The sequence below is a fragment of the Ictalurus punctatus genome, chromosome 4, assembly GCF_001660625.3.
Source record: "Ictalurus punctatus breed USDA103 chromosome 4, Coco_2.0, whole genome shotgun sequence".
NCBI classification, from domain to species: Eukaryota; Metazoa; Chordata; class Actinopteri; order Siluriformes; family Ictaluridae; genus Ictalurus; species Ictalurus punctatus.
Window position 1 is genome coordinate 7,920,162 of NC_071284.1, and position 21,342 is coordinate 7,941,503.

General features: G+C 39.6%; 4 protein-coding genes across 8 annotated transcripts in view; 3 read left to right on the top strand and 1 right to left on the bottom strand.

The window, feature by feature from the left end:
- Positions 1–164: 164 nt before the first annotated feature.
- Positions 165–1,824, top strand: zgc:112052 (uncharacterized protein c19orf12-like protein; the record flags this gene model as incomplete). Its single annotated transcript, NM_001201045.1, is given in 3 exon segments — positions 165–225; positions 429–605; positions 1,341–1,824. Coding segments are annotated over 2 exon segments (426 nt in total). The 3' UTR covers positions 1,607–1,824.
- A 2,746-nt stretch (positions 1,825–4,570) lies between these two features.
- LOC124627937 (cytochrome b-c1 complex subunit Rieske, mitochondrial) lies at positions 4,571–6,925 on the bottom strand. Of its 2 annotated transcripts, none has more exons than XM_047154799.2 (2): positions 6,676–6,925; positions 4,571–5,255 (listed from the first exon to the last, which is right to left on the bottom strand). In XM_047154799.2, the coding sequence occupies exons 1-2, from the start codon at positions 6,836–6,838 to the stop codon at positions 4,645–4,647; spliced, it is 774 nt and encodes a 257-aa protein (XP_047010755.1). In that variant the 5' UTR covers positions 6,839–6,925; the 3' UTR covers positions 4,571–4,644. The 2 variants fall into 2 exon arrangements, with proteins under 2 accessions (XP_047010755.1, XP_047010754.1); XM_047154798.2 differs by having other exon boundaries at positions 6,664–6,917.
- A 242-nt stretch (positions 6,926–7,167) lies between these two features.
- On the top strand, positions 7,168–13,643 carry rxylt1 (ribitol xylosyltransferase 1). Its single transcript, XM_047154797.2, has 6 exons — positions 7,168–7,532; positions 8,466–8,636; positions 9,887–9,989; positions 11,388–11,702; positions 12,300–12,470; positions 12,701–13,643. The coding sequence occupies exons 1-6, from the start codon at positions 7,388–7,390 to the stop codon at positions 13,101–13,103; spliced, it is 1,308 nt and encodes a 435-aa protein (XP_047010753.1). The 5' UTR covers positions 7,168–7,387; the 3' UTR covers positions 13,104–13,643.
- Positions 13,644–14,942: 1,299 nt separating this feature from the next.
- srgap1a (SLIT-ROBO Rho GTPase activating protein 1a) overlaps positions 14,943–21,342 on the top strand; it is a 100,369-nt gene continuing 93,969 nt past the window's right edge. For 2 of the 4 annotated variants that reach the window (XM_017466341.3, XM_017466345.3), the window contains exon 1: positions 14,946–15,531. In XM_017466341.3, the coding sequence (XP_017321830.2) occupies positions 15,462–15,531 (70 nt within the window). In that variant the 5' untranslated portion in view covers positions 14,946–15,461. Of the gene's footprint in view, positions 15,532–21,342 lie in introns of all 4 variants that reach the window. The other 2 variants (XM_017466342.3, XM_017466344.3) reach the window with 2 other exon arrangements.

The following is a 21,342-nucleotide window of genomic DNA, read 5'->3' on the forward strand; positions in this document are numbered from 1 at the left end:
CAAAACCCGGATACGAGTTAGCATTTTAGCCCTTCGTTCATTGCCACGTGACCTTTATTTTGAAATGTTTTTTCCCCCTCATCTTTGCTGGAGACTTCGTGTAAGTCATGTTGAACAGTGCGCATGCGTTAAATTTATTTTGCTCGTGTATTTTGATGCATGACGCTTGACGCCATGGTTAATATTTCCCTTGACAGATACATGTCTGAAGAGTGAACTGAAAAGGTACGTGTGTTTTGTTTGATTAATTTATTAATGTGATGCTATATAACTCTAATGAACTCATTATTATTTTTACAGTACTGGGTTAATTTATGATGTCACGTGGTCTGGTGTGGTGTATTTATTCTTAAGGTTGATCATCTAATTAATATATCTCATGGTCTAAACATTTAAATACAAATGAACCCTCTGTCTTGTCCCCAAAGTGTATTGATTACACAGCATGTCTCCCCGCATTGATGATGTCATGAAGCTGTGTTGTGAGCTATCTGCAAATCAGCAGATAAAGACTGCAGTGAAGCATTCTGGGAAGGGAGCGATGACTGCTGGAGGACTCGCTTTTGCTGGAGGATTGGTTGGGGGACCGCTTGGCATCGCCGTAGGCAAGTATCAGTAAATTGCTCCTATATAAATACTGAAAAAGGAATAAAACCCGGTGAGGCATGCTGTTACAGGCAAACAATCCACAATGGAGTTGTGTGATGCGAAGCAAAATTGTTTATTTTCCTATAACAGCATATCCTTATGGGTTTTATTCCTCTTATACCACAGCAACCTGTTTTAATTATGTGTTAATGAATGACATCGTGCTTTTATCCATTTATAGTTACATTGTATGTTGAGCATCCAAAGACGAGTTGGTTCCCGTTCACTTACATTATAATAGATAGAAACTGTCATTTCCTCACTAGTCTTTATTTTCCTTTCTTTTGAAGTTAAAAGGACAAAAAAAAAAGCTTTTAATGTTACTGAGAAAGTAGAAAGTGCAAAGTCCTGAATGTTTTCCCATGATGAAAAACTTACAAAGTGCTGACACTGGAGACTCCTTCCATAAATGTTTAAAAACATCTCCTTACAGAAAACCATAATGGTAGCCATGCATGTTCCTGTGAAGGCGTTGTTGCCATAGAAACAACAAATTATTAGAATGACTGCATTAATATGAACGTATCATTGAATTACAGCCAGGACTGCTGTCAGAGCTGCTGTAATAGAAAATTCATTAATCAACACCACCTGATTTGAGAATTAAACAGGGCTGTGGTATCATTTCCTACAGAGTTTCAGTTATGCCCATATTCCTCGATATGAAATTGATCTTTGTGCCTTGTTAAAAGGCGGTGCTGTTGGAGGACTTCTGGGATGCTGGATGACAAGCGGTCAGTTCAAACCACTTCCTCAGGTCATCAGGGAAATGACACCAGGACAGCAGCAGAAGCTCTACGAGGACATCATGGCCATCTTGGGCTCGATTGATTGGACAGATGTAGCTCAGTTATTGGCTATAGTCATGGGAAATGCAGCACTTCAGCAGCAAGTAACTGCAGCTTTACTGAGCTACATTCACAAAGAGCTTCAGGCTGAGGTTCATTATGTGGACTGAAATCAGATCACTTGTTTGGACAACATATTTAAAGAAGATAATGTAGTCTACATATTTAAGTGACACCTATTTATTTTAGTATATTTTAAAATCAACAATTTTAGGAACAAATTGCAAATGACACACTACATTTTTCACAGTCAGGATGAATACAATGAACTGTTGACTTTTACAAGACAACTGTAAAACACGACTTAAATAATATACTCACTAAAATTCTAATGCTGTTTTCTCACTGATTTAAAAACTTTTTTGGGGGGCTTTTACTCCATTTTCTCACAATTTAAACATTTCCAGTTCCAAATTACTGTTTAGTTCCCCTCTATTACAACTTGGCTACCAGTCAAGGGAAGTGAAGTCTGAGACGTGATGCCAAGCCCTCTTTTCAAACGGTTGCTTATGCAGTGGGTGCGTCTCTTTCTCTTTTTTTAATTGCTTTAGATTCCTCTCTTGGCTTTGCTTCTTGGCTTCCCCCTCTGAAGACGCATGGTAAGGATGCAAAGATAGTGGCAATCGTGGGCAAAATGACACGTCCTCATACTTTAGCGTCTTCACTTATTGATGAACGGTTGCCTAGCTGTATCCCCCTCCCCCTTTATTTATTTTGTTTTATTAGGGGCTGAGCAGCAATGGCTATTGTTTTTCTACAGATTTCACCAAATCTGTGCCCCAAACTTCCAAAGTTTTACTGCCACCAACAGGTCAAAGTTTGGCCAAATTTCAAAGTGTGTTTATGCCCATAACTGTTTAACTGTGTGGCCAAAAATTCAATGCCAGTTGTCCCTGAGATCATACTGAGTTCAAAGGACTCCGCCTAATTAGATTTACGGCTATCTTGGATTTTTGTTAAAAACTGTTTTTCACTATTCCTCCTACAAATTTTGTCCAAATTTGGCTCATAATATCTTCAGACCAATCCACAAAAGATATCAAATTGAATTTAGATTTTTTTTTTGACAGTTTGCTTGTAACAAGCCAACAAATCTGGCCATGAAGCCGCCAGTCAGTCTCATCATCGATACATTAACGACAGTGTCTCAATAACAACTTCATGTGTGGTCACGAAATTTGGTACGTGTCTTCAGGACTTTGACCCGAGGCTACAGGAAAAAATTTAATGACTGTGCCACCTAGAGGTCAAAAGTTACAATGATGTAGAAAATGCTTGAATCTAATTTATTCTTGCTGCTCCACCTATAAATTACACCCCAAAATCATCAAATTTGGTCATGTAATCTTAAGACCTATCTGCACAAAATTTCAGATAGATTTTTGATCTTGAAAACCATTGTCCTGCAATGACAAAATACAGGTTCCTAAGCCATAGCTCTGCAATGAATTTATAAACCAGCACCGAACTTTGACCAAGACCACGGCCTGAATGTATCCAAGAAATTTCGCTTCAGTGCCACCTAGTGGTGAAGTGCTATAGTAGCTTTTACATTGTTCTTATCATTTGAAGAACTTGTCCTAAATCCACAGTTCTACTTTCCTATGATTCTTTGGAATAGGCCCAAGTGAACACACACCAACATTTAAAAAAATTGGGTGTACATCCTGTTGACCATTTTGAAATACATTGAAAACTGTTTTTTCACTACTCCTACAAATTCTGTCTAATTGTTACCAAACCTCCCTCATATCGACATCAGATGAAGCCGCACAAAAGTTTTGCCCATGACACAGCAACGAATCTTATGATGAAGGTGCCAGTCGGATATGAGGCGATATCTGGGCAATACTTTTGCCCCGTAAATGCTGCTTGCATATTTAATCACCAATTATCACCAATGAGACTTCAGGATATGATGCATTGGTCGACTCTAACAGTTTATTAGCGGAGCTATTGATAGCTTAGCCCTCCCATTTAATATCACACTAGATGCCAATGGGTATAACAGAACTGAACAAACACAGCGTGATGTGATTACACACTGAAGTGACCTTAATTAAAACATTACATTATGTGTACATCACATGTTTTTGTTCAGGTTTTAGCCTATACCCATCACATGACTTCTATATAAAGCCATTTCAATCATTGTTTCTCATTTTAATTATGTTTAATCATTTTATATTTATTGCTTTTATTATTGTTTAATTTATTGGAATTAGTTTATCCTATTTAAAAAAAGACTAACAGGAGACCTGCGTATCCTTGACTTGGTAGGCTCAAATGTTTGATCTAGATCTTTTATTGGTTTTGCTTCCATTTCCTTATTTGTAAGTCGTTTTGGATTAAAGCGCCTGCTAAATTAATAAATGTATAAATGTAAATAAACGTAAGCCGACTTGCTGGGAGTCTGGTCATGGCAGATCTGACTGACCCGAGCCTGGAGAAATTCCTGGCCATGATCTTATGTTTGTCAAGCATGCTTTCATCATGTGCCTGCTCTAAACTGCGTTACAATCGATTGGTTCCTCAAGTTCCACTGCTATTAACAGAAACGCCCCTCGGCTTTCAGATTGGGCAGGCTGTTCACCCTGTTCATCAGAGTCCAAGCCACCTCATTGGCAGTGGATTGGCACAGTGCAGTTGTGGCTGCTCTGCATGGTGCTTTAGGTGTCTCTGGGGCTCTAATGTTCTTGAAGCTTCCCAGTGGCACTGACTATTGAAAAGACTACACTCTTACAAAATCTACCATCCAATTATTTGGTCCTTCTTGGGAAACAATTAAAAGTTCTATGTAGAACCCAACAACAGAAGGCTTCTGTATCTGCACAGATTTCAGGTATACCCCTTTAGAAAAGCTAGGACAATTACCCAGCCAAAGAACTCTTGAGGAAGCCTGCAAGACTGGTAAAACCTTGTCTACAGTGATACTGATATAAGCACAGCTTCAGCTTTTAGTTGACTGTATTGACTGTACAGTAGATCCCATGATACTCTGGAAACTGCATTGTGAAAGGAAACCCTTTTCCTATTCAATGTACTGGTTTGAAAATATGACAGCGATGAGTGAATTGGAGTGGTTTAAAATATTTATTAGTTTGTTCAGACACCCATCTAATAATAAGTAATTAGGCGATGTCCATGTCTATCCAACAACCACTGTGTCTTCATCAGGAAACTCATAGTATGGCACCTCTAAGTTGAGGGGTGCAGGTCCCTTCCTGATCCTCCCAGAGGCGTCATAATGTGAGCCGTGACACGGGCAGTAGTAACCGCCATACTCCCCAGCATTTGCGATAGGAACACAGCCAAGATGAGTGCACACCCCAACGACGATAACCCAAGAAGGCTTGATGACTCGGTCTGTGTCGTGCTGTGGGTCTCGGAGCTCTGACAGATCCACGTTAACCTCAGTTGCGATCTCCTTCTCGGTTCTGTGGCGAACAAAAAGGGGCTTTCCTCTCCACTTGAACGTCATGTTCTTCCCCTCTGGAATATCAGCCAGCTTGATCTCAATTTTGGACAAGGCCAGGACATCTGCAGAGGCGCTCATGGAAGAGACGAACTGAGTCACAGCTGTCTTGGCGGCGTAAACCCCCACCACAGCAGTGGAGCCTGTGATCAGGTAGGAGAAAGCCCTGCGAGCCTCGCTACTCTCTTGTGAGGACGTCTTCGGATCCTGTACTTCAGGACGACGGTAGTGGGTGAAGTCAGGGATCCTGATATCGGTGTGGGCAAAACGCACTCCAAAGTGTCCTAAAAGACAATTAAGAACGTGTGAACAGGAGATAAGCATTACCCAACCTTCACACTAAACATCAACAAAGTGACCGGAACAAATCCAAACAACTTGCTCAAATGATTCCTCAGACCAATTGTTTGACGTTTTATCAGGTCCCCACTCACATAATTAAGAAAATCTTCATATGACTTCACATAAAATTTGTATTAAGACATTGCAAAGAAGTAGAGATTGTTGGCGAGTGTCTGTAGCTAGTACAAGGCTTGGCACGTAACATAAATAATAACAACAAAAAAACACACTGATTAGTGCATTATGTAGCTTTATAAGCATTTACAGCTCGGCTACTGTAACTCAACAGAACTTAAAACGCGAAAACGTGCTGGACCGTGAATGCCCACATGCAACAGCAAAAAATTTGCACTGCAACAAATGTTACCTGTGTTAAGGCACAGGCACCCATGTTGAAATAATAGGTAAGGGACTGATTTATTTCATCTTTTATTTACTTTATTGGATTTTCAGTGGGTCAAATGTTTACATACACTTTGTTAGTATTTGGTGGCATTGCCTTTTAATTACTACAGTACTCTGCAAGAATTTCCTCCTAACAGAACCGGTGTAACTCAGTCAGGTTTGAAGGCCTCTTTGTTCGGACACGCTTTTCTGTTCAGTCCAGAAGTTTTCTCTGTGATTCAGATCAGGGCCAATCCAGTACTTTCACGGTGTTGTCTTTAAACCATTTTGTTACATCTTTGGAACTATGCTTACACATTAAAAAACAACACCACTGGGTTAAAAACAACCCAAATTGGGTTATTTTTTTAGCCCAACAGCTGGGTAAATATAGGACAGAACATATTTTGGGCTAAACTAATTAACTAACTATCAAGTTGGCTTGTCAAATTTAACCCAGCAAGTGGGTTGTTCACATCTTGTAAAAAGGGGCATAATAGGTCTCCTTTAATGGTGGATGTACTTCACCAGTTCCTTTGTTGTTGTCTTGGAGTTCAGTTGAACCTTTCAGAGCAAAGTTCATTCAACCATGGGAGTTTGTTTGCACCTCATTCCTGAATGATGCAGTGTTTGTGTGGTCTCAAGATGTTTATATTTGCATACAGTTAATTGTACCTATATATGTGGGACCTTCAGTTGGTTGGAAATTGCTCCTAAGAACGAACCAGACTTTTGGAGTTCCACAATTGTTTTACTCTGGGCTGAGTTGTGTGGATTTTTTTTCCCCCTCGTGGTGTCAAGGGCAAAAACGCACTGGCTCTTTAAATACACGTGCACGTCCCAGTGATTAGCATATGAGCACAATCAAAATATATGCAAAGAAAATCTTACAGGGTGTGTGACAGGAGAGCAGAGTTGCTCTATTCCAGGCTAATTTAAACCTACAGAGCAATGACACACACGTACCATGGAGGCTACCTGAGGCAGACTGACTTCTGTCCGATTTTCTCTGATTCACCAAGACATCATCTCTTGAGTTTACAGCTGCAGGAACTAAAGCTGTCAGGGGTCTGGATATGATAAAGTTGGTCGTGTGTAAGTAAGGGTACAGAAACCCAGAACGACCGACCAAGGACATCATCTTCTGCAGCTGAAGATTTCAGTCGCAGCAGCCGACCCTGCTAAGGGCTTTCGACACGACACCGGCTTACAGGACACTATATCGGACGCCTGATCATATCTCGACAAAGAAAATGCATATTATTTAACTTACTATTATAAATATACATTTAATTTTATACATAATTTATAATATAATAATTTACGTTCTGTTTTGCTCACAACATTCTGTTTTGAATGTTACAAAGATAACGTTTTCCGGCATTAAATCGTGCACCTATATTACTTCGGCTCTTGGGTCCTTTTTCTCAAGCGCTCTACAAACAATCAGCCGCACTGCTATATTTTTTTCTCACCGCATTCCGGAAAGTCCCACCTTCTTCTGTCTGATTGGTTAGTCGCGTTCCTTTTCCGTCACCATTGGCTGGTAATCATTGACGAAAGCACGCGAGGGCGAACAAAATCATGCAGTCATTCATAAGAACTAGCACAGAAGGCGTTGCTTGGCGGAATGCGGGCGGGAAGAAAATAAGGTCTCGGCACAGGATGGCTGCTCAACATCTTTTTAATAATGAGATTAATTCGTAGGAAGATAGCGATAATTGTTGTTCTGGCGTATGTGGTTTTTTCATTGTACGCTGCATACAATGTGTTTTTCAATAAGAAGATTATTACTCGCGTGCACAGAGTGGTGAAAAAGGGCTCTGTACCTGCAGGTACGTTAACTGTGATTAGCTTGCTAGCATGCTAAAGTCATCATACAGACTCATCAGGAATTAATTTGGTCAGTATGACACTGCAGCCTGTATACCTCATGCAACTTGGGAGAGTAGCTGCAGTATTTTCTCGAAGCTTCTTAATATCTCCTGGTGTTTATTAGAAAATTATGAAAAGTATGGAAATTCAGATTTATTTATTTATTTAATAAAGATAATTGATCTGTTGTCAAAGAAATACAGACTCAAGATACCAAAGGCCCTTATTATATATTCTATGCATTAACGCAGCCTCCAAAATGCGCATTAGCAGTGATGTATCGAATCTTTCACTCGACTCTTCTAGGTGAACACTGAGCCGAGCCACATATATGAGTCGTTTGTTGTTGTAGCCAATGAGGTGACACTTGCAACCTAATTCAATCACAATGCATCCATGGAAATCGCTCTTCAAAAAGCCTTCAGAGTGAATATGTGAATTCTGTTATATAGTGAGTGAGTAGAGATATACGTATTAGAGTGATTTAAAAATAGTTATAGGAGTATATGTATGCAGGAAGTACAGGTGGGTAAGTGAAGTGTAGAGAACAGTAATGTATAGTGCAGTCTGTATGCTACGGCACAAGGTGATGTACCGTTAATGTCTGACTTGTGTAGAGTGTTGTTAGATTATGATCAACGTTATGGTCTATTAATGACCTTTATAATAACAACATAACTGATCTTAGAAACTTTAAGAAGTCTGTGATTCTTTCCACAAGGAAAGCACAACATTCCTGTAGACAGCAATGGTAATGTGTTGCTATAAACCAGAGGAATACAAATAAAATTGCATGTAAAAAAAACATTTATGGACTGTAAAATGGGGCTGGTGTTGTTCAGGAGATTTTATATAAGGTTGTTTTATTACTGAATAATTTTTCACATTTGTAGAACAGTCCAGAGCAGGAGAGGAAGAATGGAACCCATGGGAGGAGGACGAGCGTGCAGACTCCATCTCTGTAGTGCAGAAAAGGAGAGAGGCTTACAAATCATATCAGGAGCGCATTGCAAAGAGCAGACCCAAAAGATATAAAGTTCAAATCTGGGGAAAAGCTGCTATTGGTAAGTGTCTGGTTATTATATTACTGCCGTCACAGTGATGTTCATTTGGTTCACTTTCAGGCCACATCAAACATCTCTTCAAGTCTTATTAATCCGAGATGTAGCCCACATGCCAGAACGTGTTTTTTTCCTCTTTAACTTATCTTTAGTTTTTCACGTGAAAAACTGACAATCCACCCGTGACCTGCTTTAGAAGATACACTATATGACCAAAAGTACAGTTTGATCATAAATTTACACACCCCTTGCAGATTCTGCAAAATGTTAATAATTTTAAAAAGTAAGAGGGATCATTAAACTTGCATTTTGTTTTTTATGTAGTACTGCCCTGAATAAACTATTTCACATAACATATAGTCTACATACAGTCCACAAGACTCAATAATAACTGAATTTACACAAATGAACCAGTTCAGAAGTTTACATACGCTTGATTCTTAAAACAGTGTGTCGTTATCTGGATGATCAATGACTGTGTTTATTTTTTGTGATAGTTGTTCATGAGTCCCTTGTTTGTCCTGAGCAGTTAAACTGCCCATTGTTCTTCAGAAAAATCCTCCAGGTCCTGCACATTCTTTGCTTTTCTAGCATCTTCTGCATATTTGACCTCTTTCCAGCAGTGGCTATATAATGTTGAGATCCATCTTTTCACACTGAGGACAACCAAGGGACTCGTACACGACTATAACAAAAGGTGCAAACATTGATAGATGCTCAAGAAGGCAACACGATACATTAAGAGCCGAGGGGGTGTAAACTTTTGAACAGGATCTGGCTCTTATTGTATAGTGTTGCCTTCTTGAGCATCAGTGAGTGTTTGCACCTTTTGCAATAGTTGTGTATGAGTCCTTTGTGCTATTATTGTGTCTTGTGGACTATTTGTAAACATCAGTTATTCAGGGCAGGACTAAATAAAAAAAACAATGCAATTTTAATTATCCCTTTTATTATTACTTTTTAATTATTAACATTTTGCAAGGGGTGTGTAAATTTATGAGCACAACTGTATGTGGCTACCTGACTCTCACAATCATATGTTCTTGGTGTGATGGTCAGGTGTCCACATACTTTTGGATATATTACAAGCATCTTGATTTAAAATCTTGAGTTTAGTCATAATTTATTGGGAATCTGCATAAAAACACATGAAACGTACAGTATATGAATTAAATGTGAAGTTTTGACACGTTTAAGCCGAATTGAAGCATGTTTTTACAGAGAATGTGTGTTCTTTCTCTTCTTGGTGCTAGGACTTTACTTGTGGGAACACATTTTAGAGGGGCCTTTGAACCCCACTGATAAGACGGGTCAGTGGAGGGAAGGAGAGATTCAGTCGGGGAAGATTAATTTCAGGTAAGCCGTGAGATATTGAAGGGATCAGGGGTCTTATTTATCAATCTTGTGTGCACATAGTTTTGTGCGTAATCAATGCATGTGAACGTTTTTATTCACAGATTGTTATTTTTTGCAGACAGATGAAGTCTATAGTAAAATTGGGTTTAAAAATGGATTGGGATGATTCCATAGTTGAAGATTTTAAGAGGAACAGGAATCTCTTTGTTGATGTTGATGAGTGGCTTATCAGTTGATTTTGTTTGCCCAGTGCAGTTTTAGTTTAGGAGGTTACTGAGATGATGATATAAAAAAGTGACTTACCATATATGGTAATTTGGGGGTGTTTTTTATGCAAAAGAGTGTGGTGGTGCACAAGCAGAGCAGTTCATGTGGGATCTATCAACATCCTATGTGCTTAGCTATGCACACTACTTGTAAAAAGTTTAGACACACTCATTCTTTATTTTTACCCGACCAAAAAAAATCTAAATAAAAATCAAAATAACTTCATATTTTAGCATCTTAAAAATAGATACCATTTTTGCCTAGAATTTCCAGAAATGTATTCTTCTCCACCAATTTCTGGAGGGATCTGACTGAGATGCTTTTAAACAGTATTAAAGGAGTTCCCATCTACACTGGACTCTTATTGGCTGCTTTTCGGAATATTTCGCTCCAAGTCATACATTTAAAAAAACAAAAAACAAACTGTAAATAAAACACAACACAGATTTCAAACATTTAATCATACACCTTCAGATCAAAAGGTTTTTAAGGTCATGCAAAACATTTCAGTCGAGTGTCTCCAAACCTTTGACCGGTAGTGTATATGCACATGTGATAAATGCCAATTTCCTTATGCATACTGGTGGTTCTTTTTCTCAAATTTATCACTTGTTCTATGCAAGAGTTTATATACAAGACCGCAGAGCTTTTAAAAACCGAGCTGTGTCTCAGTGCATTGCGTAATATTAGTGTAAGTAGTGTCTAAATGTTGGGAAAATCAGCAAGATGTAGTGCACTAATAAACCTGGATCATGTACTTAAACCACATAATAATCACAGAAGTGTGGTCTCTACACTGCTGATGCAAATCAAGAGGAAAAAAACCCTAAAAATTTCGACACAGTGCTTTTCTGGTGCAGGTCAGTGACGTGGAGTACAGTGAAATAATTTACTTGCGTTTAACGATTTTTGTTCCCATAATCAACAAAAGCAGTAGGTTTAGATGCCTTATTTTATAGGATAATGACTCAAAGATGTCAAGATATGTTGATCGTCAGATTTGTTTATGTACAGGGTGAAATTCAGGAAAATCCTCTGTCTTTAAATAAAACTTCATATTGATTCAACTTTCATAAACAGTATGGGAAGTTTGTGATTAATAACTACTCATAAATATTCCATTTCTGCCAGTTTCTACACAGGCCCAGCAGTAGTGCAGGGTCACATTCCTCTGGACACAGACAGTGTCGTGTTGGTGTTGAATGGTCGTGAACAGCAGAAGATCTCCTATTCTATCCAGTGGCTACAACATGTGCAGACTCTCGTTCAGGCTCACACCATCTCTAAAGTAGCTGTGGTCTTACTGGGCAGCGAGCAGTGCATTAATGAGTGGATCAGCCCCTATATGAAGAGGTCTGGAGGCTTTGTGGATCTGCTGTTCCTCGTTTATGACAGTCCCTGGGTCAACGACAAGGATGTCTTTCAGTGGCCTCTTGGTGTAGCCACGTATGAGCTGCTTTTCTGATTCAATTCTCTTTTATTAAGGCTCAGTGAATTTCCACCAGTATATTGTTTTAATGCATATTAGATTTAAAAGGTTTGCACGCTAAGATTTTCACCAATGGAAATGAATTCTTTCTGACTGTAGAGTGACATGAACAGTTTATAGGTATCCTAAACAGGAAAGTCTGTAGACAGTCTGTGTTTTAATGCACTTTCTATGTAACCTGATCCAAAATTATGCACATACAGGGAGTGGGGTTTAGTGCTGCTTTTGTTTCTTTGTTTGCACAAGGAGCATATTGTGACTTAGACACACACGCACAGACCATACACTCGGATTCCAATAGTTAAAGTAATCAGACACAAAGATTAACATAACTGTTATTCTTCTATTTGACAGATTATTAAAAGGATAACCTACCTCACTCAATCGGACACAAATTTTATTTAGAATGGGTTTACTCTTTTCAGGTTGAGGTGTATACATGTTTTTTTATTCTGATTAAGCTATTAGTCAGATTATTAAGCTGTTAATGTAGCTAATGGCCGTTTTAATTTTTAAACTTTAAATTTTTTTTCCCTCCTTCTCTTGGTTAACAGGTATAGACACTTCCCAGTTGTAACACCCAATACACAGATGGTGAGCACTGTGCGACCATACATCTGCAACTTCCTCGGCACGGTTTATAAGAACTCCTCTCGGGAAACTCTCATGGGCACCTTGAAGCAGAATGGCTTTGAAAAACAGTGTCTTACAAATGCTCGGGAGAAGTATGTGTTTACTTTTTTAGTTCATGATAAAATGGCACTGTAACATAATGTGTATTCGTGTACAGTTAACTAGGAATTGACTTCTTGCGTTCTGGTGTGATTTTCCATCACAACTAGGCTACATCCTGATCATTTCCGCTTGCAGTTTGCATGTTTTCCAACCGACAACAACAAACCCGTATTCCCAGCACGATTGTATCTAAGGTGACATGATGATTCCTTTCCCTAAGGTGGCTTCCTCAGGAGACGGCAGAAACCTCCAGACAGTACCAGATGGCTCTGGCTCAGAGCGACTTGACCCTGTGCCCAGTTGGAGTAAACACTGAGTGCTACCGCGTCTACGAGGCCTGTGCCTATGGCTCTGTGCCCGTGGTGGAGGACGTCCTGACTCCGGGAGCCTGTGCCAACGGCCGCAGCTCCCCTCTTCGGCTGCTCAAAGATGCAGGGGCACCCTTCATCTTCCTCAAGGATTGGAAGGAGCTGCCAGCCATCCTGGAGAAGGAGAGGGTGATGACGCAGGCCAAGAAGACGGAGAGGAGAATGAGGCTGCTGGAGTGGTACACTGGATTCCGTCAGCAGATGAAGGACAAGTTCACAGAAGTCCTGGAGGAATCTTTCTTTAAACTGAGCTAGGAAGAGACACTTGGTCTATGTCGGATTTCGTTATGGTTGAACTTTAACTTATGGTTCCATTTCTGTAACTTATGATTGTTGATAGTGGTGCACCAATCCCATGTTTCCAAGTTCTAAGTTCAGATACTGACATCCTCACAGTAACTGAGACTCTGCAAGACTTAATGTGACACCTCAGGCATGATCTTGACCGGCATGAAGACAATTTGTGTGCATTATTTGTGTTCTATCAATCAAAAATATTGGCCTATTATGCAGTACTGGATAGGTGCATCCCTAGTCACTGATTTTCCTGCATATTTACAGAGCCTTATTTATTAAGCCCATAAATATATTTGGTGTTAATGTCTTTGTACACTAATTTCAGTAAACATTATCTGTTGCCTCATGACATGTATTATAATGCTCATATTTAACCTTAAATTGTATTTTTATGGTCTTTTATGGTTTGGGCTGACATTGTGTTTTCTGTAACACTAATCATCATTTGACTCATCTCAGTGTGATAGAATTAAAAGAATGAAACCTGTAGTGAAATGATTTATTTGTAATTGTGTTTATTTGATATCAGAGGACAGATTTCTACCCAGTACAGCATTTAGCATATACACTGGCATGTGCTGGCGCACCCGGTGGAGTTCCCCCCTCACAGCACTATGGTTCCCAGTTCGATCCTAAGCTCAGGCCTGAGTTTCCTCTGGTTTCTCTGGTTTTCTTCCACCTTGCAAAATCATGGCTATATGCTAAAGTGTCAAAGAATGTGTTTATGCATGCTGCCCTGAAGTGGACTGGTGTCCCATTCTGTATATATCCTCACCTCACATCCAGTGTTCTGTATCCACGGTCTCCCTGATCACAATAAAGTGATGACTGAAGACTGAATAAATGAATGAAACTCAAGAATGGTCCTAAAACAAATGGAAATGTTTCTACTACAGGGTGTCCCAAAAGTCTCCATACATAGGGGACTATGTTTGCCAGCACCATGTCGGGGTGTGTGTGTGTGTGTGTGTGTGTGTGTGTGTGTGTGTGTATGTGTATATATATATGTATGTATATATGTAAGTATGGATTACATTTTGCTAAAAAGTGTTCATTTGTCCTATGTATCGAGATTCGGGGACAACTTGTTGAATCAATCATACTTAATTTCCGTTTTCATTGATTTGTATTATGTACACAATGCAGCACATTCTACTTAATTTGCGTGTTTATGTGAATTTAATATGCATTTTTATAAACATTATAATAGCTTTATCTTACACATTTAACTTCAGATATAATGTAAGTAGAGTTGAAGAAAACACTAAAATTGCAAGAATTTATTGACTTGTAATGACGAGCATTTGCCACCAGATGGCAGTGCAGGAAACATCTCGAAGAAGAGATGGGGGGGGGGGGGGGGGGGGGGAAATCTCTGCTTTGAAGAATAACACTTAATGAATAATGAATAATGAACTGCTCCAGTGTGTCACTTTTCGCTCCGTGTAAATAATATTTTTGAAATAATGCCTAAGTATGTCTGTTTTGGGCAATTCAAACAGCCCAGCCCAATACCGTTACAGATAAAAGTTTGTATTTCAGGGGAAACGGAGTCCATTCAGCGCTTCCGCCCGCGTGCTGCGCCGAGACAGTGTTGCCAGTTTGCTGTAATTCACAACCATATTAAACTAACGTGCACTTAATTTGTGCACGGGAAATAGACTCTGTAATCATAGGTGTTCACTAAATCTTGTTTTCATCTTCTTTCAAAGGTGTTAGACGACTGTTCAGCCGCGACCAGCCCCGAGCCTATGATTCCAATCTGGCAACCCGGGCTCCGATCCCTCCCCGTTCTCCCAGAGTCTCTCCAACAGATGCGCTGCACTCAAATCTGCGGATCCACGAGAAGTCGAGCTAAAGCAAGGATCCTGCTGGGTACTGCACCAGAACACACACACACACACACACACACACAGAGCGAGCGACAGGGAGGGGAAATCTATTTTAATTATCAACAGGTCACTGCATGAGTGAGTAACTTCTCAGAAGGATTAGTTATAGAAATGTACAGGTAGTTGAGTTAAGTTCGCTGGATCACGGATCGTTAGTGGTGCGGAGATCTGGAAACTCAAACGGTTTCTCGTGTGAGATCACGGATGGTGGATCCCCTGCGGCTTGAACACATCGCAAACCAGACGCTATTGCAACCCGACCCCAAACGCCACGACGGTCTGTCTGTTTTTCCCCATTTCCAGCCGAAGAAGTTGAAAATCTCCGGGATGCTTTGGTTCTAAAGGCGGACTTCTCTCGGATCACTGTTTACAAAATAATCCACTTAGCAACTCCTCTCTCGGCGACACGGAGCACGGCTGGAAAATGTCGCATCCTCCTGCCAAGTTTAAAAAGGATAAAGAGATCATCACGGAGTACGAGAGTCAAGTCAAAGGTAAGGGATGGGGAAAAGTTACAGGATTGGGATCACAGAATTGGATATATTGTATAGCATAGATAGATATATCTCTTTAGCTCGGCTAGCACAGGACAAAAAGAAAGTAATTGTTATTATGTGTAGAAATCATAAACTTAAATCTGGAACAAACTGTGTCGATTTATTATGAGCAAAAATAGTTTGGACCACCTTGCGATTTCTAGGCGTCAAATTAGGGATTTGCTCATTTGAATAATTCCCGTCATGCTTAGCAGGGATCTCAGTTACTACATAGTTTTCTGTCCTGTTAAAATAAGTTGTTTTTTTTTCAGTTTATGACTGATTTTTTTGTAGGCTTTTTTGCTCATATTTTTAAGCCGTCTTGTGTTATTTTTGTTATATGTGATGTTCCTCACCGTTTGGGTGTATGCAGTATGTGGATGGAGTGACTTGAGTGTTGTGTTATTTTTCGTTTGTTATAATATTTCATTATTTTCATAGTTTTTTTTTTTAGTTTTTTTTTTACCTTTTATACTTCCACGAGTGTGATTTAGTCAGGTGCTTTCCTGTAAATTCACAGTAATCCTGTGTATTTTGCCAGTATTGATTTTTTTTTTTGTCTCAGTAGAATTATTGCAAGTTGTTAAAACTTCAAGTAGTCATCCTTCCTTCTGGTTTCTCCTGTAGCTGGGGAAAGAAGCAGCTGCTGGCATGGAGTAACTGTAGGGATTTGGCCTTAAACCATGGATGTCATTTATTATTCATGTTTCTATAGAGAGAGAGAGAACGTGGCGGGGTGGGGGGGTTGTTACTCAGCAGTCATATGGCAGGAATGTACCAGTGATGACTAAGACTTTAATGAGTAGTCATGCACAGTTATTCACACACCAGTTCATTAGAGATGCATGGCCAACCACACAATGCTATGATGTAATGGCACCACTTAAATCAACATGCCTTACTGCACAACTGTAGGGAAGAAACTACTATAATTAACGTTAGGTATTTTTCCCCTGTATGCCCATTATAGATAAGTGACTAGGCAATAAAAACACAAATTCCCAATAAAATCAGAAGAGTTCTTTTCTTGAGATATGGATTCTTTAAAATGCCTGATTTCTAAAAGTTGTGTTTATGTGATTTTTGATTTGGAATAATCAGCAGGAACGTGCTTGAGCTAATGTACAGTAATCCAACAGAAAACAATAGCAAGTAATATTTGCGTTATTTTATAACCGGTTAAGGTTATCTCAGGTGTATTGGCGCGCCCACTGAGCCTTTTGGTCCAAATAGGTTCGAGATGGAGTTGACTGTAATGTTAGGCTTAAAGTAGCCATTTTATTCCCATATTAGCACTGGACATACAACATAATGGTAGGTGAATTAAAATTTGTGAGTACAACCCATTTTCGAACATTATACCTGAGTAACAATTACATTTAAATTAGTCAGAAAATAACCAGACAGAAACCAACATCCTGACAGCTAAAATTTGAAAGAAAGAATCTATAAAGGTATTATGTGAAGCATGACACAGGACACTGCATGTTGTTGTTGTCGGAAAATAAACAACAATGGCTTGATAGAGTTAGTGATACAACCTTGAATTGATTATTGTCCTATAACAGCACTTCCCAAACTGTTTTATTTCTCTTATACAACAAAGTTTGCAATTTTTCACTTATTAATGAATGGCACATTGTACTTTTTATATACTGTTTATAGTTATTTTTAATGTTGTGGAAAATCCATAAGACACGCTAGTTAGTTATTACTTGCATTGTAGTAGCTATAAACAGTCATTCCCTAACCTGCATCACTCTTTTCTCTCTCTTGGGATGTACTCACACTAAGCCCAGTTGCCTTGTACTGTGCCCAAGCACGACTGGCCCCCTCCCCACTCCCCCGCTGGCCTGCACCTATGTCATTACGATGCGATTTTTTTTGTTTTGAAGAAAGCGCTCTTGCATAACACAATTTCCAGAGTCCATCATTGTAATGTTACTTACGTTGTGGCTTATTTGGAGTCATTTGGGGTGCAGTGATGCATGGTCCTCCAACATGCCTAATAGTGATCCATTATAAACCCAAATATTCTCAAATGGAACAGTCACGTCATTGACGTCATGTTTCGAGTTACAAGTCCAAATGAACCGTGTCTGAGCCCATCACTTATGCAGTGAACACACTAGTCAAACGAGCTGGACTTTGGGGGTCAAACATGCTTGGGGATGGTACAGATTGCCTAGTGTGAGTACACCCTTAATGATAATCAGGAATTTAAAAAAGTAGCTGGTCATGCTACAGAAACCAGAAAGCTCACGGTCCTCTGTCCTGAAGACTTTCCTGTAGCAGAGAACATACTGTTACAATGTTACATGTTACAAACACTAACACTCAAGACTCCTTTTTATAAATGTTAAATAAACATCTACTTACATAAAACACCACTATATCAATTATTATACATTTTAAATGTATATTTAATTTAATTGTGGAATAATTTAAAGTACAATCTGACCCTTGCCATGATGTTACCTGACAAGCTAGCAGTGTTTCAGGGCATTCAAGACCAAACCATGTGATGTGTGCCAAGTTTGATGTACATGCTTGAATTTCCCTTTTACCCTGCTAAAAAATTGTGAGGCATTTTGTTTCAGAGTTTGGATTGAGGGTTGATTGCGTTCTAAAAGAAGCTCTGTTTTGTTTGATTGTGCTTGAATAATTAACGATTTGCATTTGATTTGCATCACTCCCTTTTTTCCCCCGACTACTTTCGACTGTGCGGTCATCTTTACATTGCAAATAATCTCTAACTCGTGTCCAATACTCAGTTTTGGTTTGTTTACCTGGTGTCACCATGTGGTTATTCTCATAATGTGCTGGCACAGAGACTTGATGGTGTGTGTGTCAGTAACAATGTGGTAATAAGTATGATAAGAGTGATCCAGCAATTTGGGGGCAGCCAAGGCGATGATCGGAATGCATCTTTATCAGCTTATGTCCGGCAAGTCATGACCAGAGCTGTGGTGTTTGGATCCCAGCCTCTTGGCATTGTTACCATAATCCTGATTTAAGCTCAAGCTGCTTGCTGTTTCTCCTGATCAACTTGGTGCTGGGGTTGTGTGTTGGACGTGTTGTCTGAGATGAACATCCCAGGTTGCCTCTTGATAGTGAATGGGAGCTCATGTGCTCACTGCCTCAGATATATCATGCCATTCCTGTTGGTCATGTAGGCTTTCCCAGAACTGTCTACTTATAGTGAATTTATAACAGTAATTTTCAGTAGCAGGAAATGCCCTGTTTTCATGCTGCCCACTGCATCAACATACACTTCCTATTTCTCTCAATTCAGCCAATTTAAAAATAAAATTGGCCTGTTGTTGGTGCCTTAGTCCTCTGTCCCATGCATGGACACTCAAAGTGTGGTATGAACAGCACACCTAGCACACTGAAGGTGACGTTGGTGTGTAGTGACCTCCAGGGTAGTAAGGGACATTCATGTATGACAGGTCTCTTGGAGGATTTCAGTCTGGCTCACAGAGCTGTTTGAACATCCAAATATCCTGCCTCATCAGCACACAGCTGTTATCAATCACACGCACACAGTACATGACTACAACAGGGAGGAAAAACACTTAGGCTCAGTCTTTAATGTAGGTATATGTCCTTGTCACTGCTTGCTGACAGCTATTGAAAGTGTCAGGGGAGCTGACGTGACAGATTGCAAAATTCAGATGGTATAAATGCAGTTCTGCTCCATGTATTAGGTCTGTCAAACACACAACTATGTGCAAGTTTTATTACAGTAAAAATTCTACTTTATTACACCACACTAACCATGTTTTTATCCTATCCTAATAGTTAACCAAATATTAATATTTGCAGAAAGCACATTCCTAGAAGATATATGGGATTTTCGGTCTTGGTCAATGCTCTACATCAGATCTGCAAACAAAGTGCCTTGGAGATGGAGAAGGTTAAATACTGATGCCACCAAAGTTCTTCCAAATTATGGGAATGCTCTAACATATATTTATATCTCACTGAAAACTGCATCAGTTCTTAGCTCTTTAGATAGGATGTGTTCACGTTTAGTATAGCTTATTCACTCTTCTCTAGAGCAGGTGCAGAAGAAGAGTATGTGATCATATGGTATCTGGACCAGCTGAGTAATGTGCTACACTCGATCTCTCTTGGCCAGGCCGTTAGCGTGATGCCATTCCAAAATGTGACCGTGGTTCATGACTCACTGGCTCTCCCATGTGATACCCCCCCCACACTGCTGTGTGTTTCTAGATGCTATTGAGAGGTGGGGTTCAGTTCCCCCGGGTTCGCTTTGCCTTCTTGATTAATCCATGCAGGCACTCTTTATTTTTTTTTATCCCATCACTAATTTCTGTAGAATTAATTGCTGCACTGGAGATACAGGAACTTCAGAATGACCTCATGTATGGAAACGGTTTGCTGGACCGTTTGATGAATTCCATATACTGTCTGTGGTCTATCGTCCGCTTTAACGTATGACACTAACGTCTAAATATGCCATAAGGTATGACTAATTGCAGTGTAACAGGTCATTTCTGCTCTCAGTTGTTAGCATGAGTCATTGGGTTAGTTACTTCACTCTACAGGGTCGTACAGCTGAGACAGCAGGGTTCACATCATTACGTAAAATCAGCATATCACATATTTCACAGTCCCATAAAGTCTGCATAGCACCATCTGCGAGGATCTCTGAGGAACACGAGAACACAATGCGGTTTTCGACCCATTCTTTGATTACACACTGCCTTTATGGCTGCTCTGGGATGTGTGAAATACAGGCTAACTGCAAGGCATTGAGTAATGTCAATGAGCGTTTGTGTGAGAGCTGTGTCACAGAGATAATGGTAATGATAAAGGCTATACATTGATTTCATGTGTGGGTTTTGGAAAAGGAAAAAAAAACAAGCATGCATTCATGTTTACTTTTTGTGTTCTTGTCGAAAAGCACGCTCACTGAATGACCGTATCAAACATGAAATCCACTTTAGTCAGTTTGAGTTGCATGTTCTGAAATCTGAAAAAGTAATACCTTTTTTTTTTGTTTGTTTTTTGTTTTGTTTTTTTTTGCTGTTGAGACTGCTGAAAACCTTTTCTGCTCATCAGATATGCCCGAAAATTGGATTTGAATCGCCGTCTAAACATCTTTTACTCTTGATTATATGTTACCTTTGTAGTAGATCCTGCATAGTAAGCATTTCAGTCCACTTTTCCTCATGTCAAACCATTCTCTGCTGACTGAGGCTTGATTAATGTAGTGTCTCTGTCATCTTGCATTACTAAACAATCTCACAATAAGAATACAATGTGTTGATTAAAATGATAGTCTCGTGTATGCTAAACGGCTGCAAATATCCCTTTTATAGTGTTGGAAAATTACAGGAGGGCAGGACGGTGCTACAGCAGGTACTGTTCACAGGTCCAGCGAACGTTTTGCGACATTAAGCGAACTTCACAATATTCAGAGGAGATTGCGATTTTTCAAAATTACAGCAGATTTTCCACACATTTGGGCCAAGACGCGTCATGTGACATTCAGCCAAAGCCCTCCTTGGAATCATGTGCCTCGAACATGAGTACAGATAAATGGTCTCATTTACCAACAAACATCAATGTGAAATTCATGCAATTGCAATTTCACCAATTAGTAGTTTTCCGCAAAAAAGTACAAAAAACCCATAAGTTACATCACAATCTTTTGTTTAACAAGCTGCAACAAAATCAACCATTTTTGGCCGCAACAGACACACAAATCCTCCGGGATGCTCTGGTTTCCAATCTCCC

Bases quoted from the DNA above. Each gene is read 5' to 3' on its own strand.
- LOC124627937 (XM_047154798.2), bottom strand. From the start codon at position 6,838: ATGATGTCCTTGGTCGGTCGTTCTGGGTTTCTGTACCCTTACTTACAC. The intron at 5,256-6,663 runs GTACGTGTGTGT...ATTGTCTTTTAG, and splicing joins TGCCTCAGGTAGCCTCCATG to GACACTTTGGAGTGCGTTTT.
- rxylt1 (XM_047154797.2), top strand. From the start codon at position 7,388: ATGAGATTAATTCGTAGGAAGATAGCGATAATTGTTGTTCTGGCGTAT. The intron at 7,533-8,465 runs GTACGTTAACTG...TCACATTTGTAG, and splicing joins AAAGGGCTCTGTACCTGCAG to AACAGTCCAGAGCAGGAGAG. The intron at 8,637-9,886 runs GTAAGTGTCTGG...TCTTGGTGCTAG, and splicing joins CTGGGGAAAAGCTGCTATTG to GACTTTACTTGTGGGAACAC.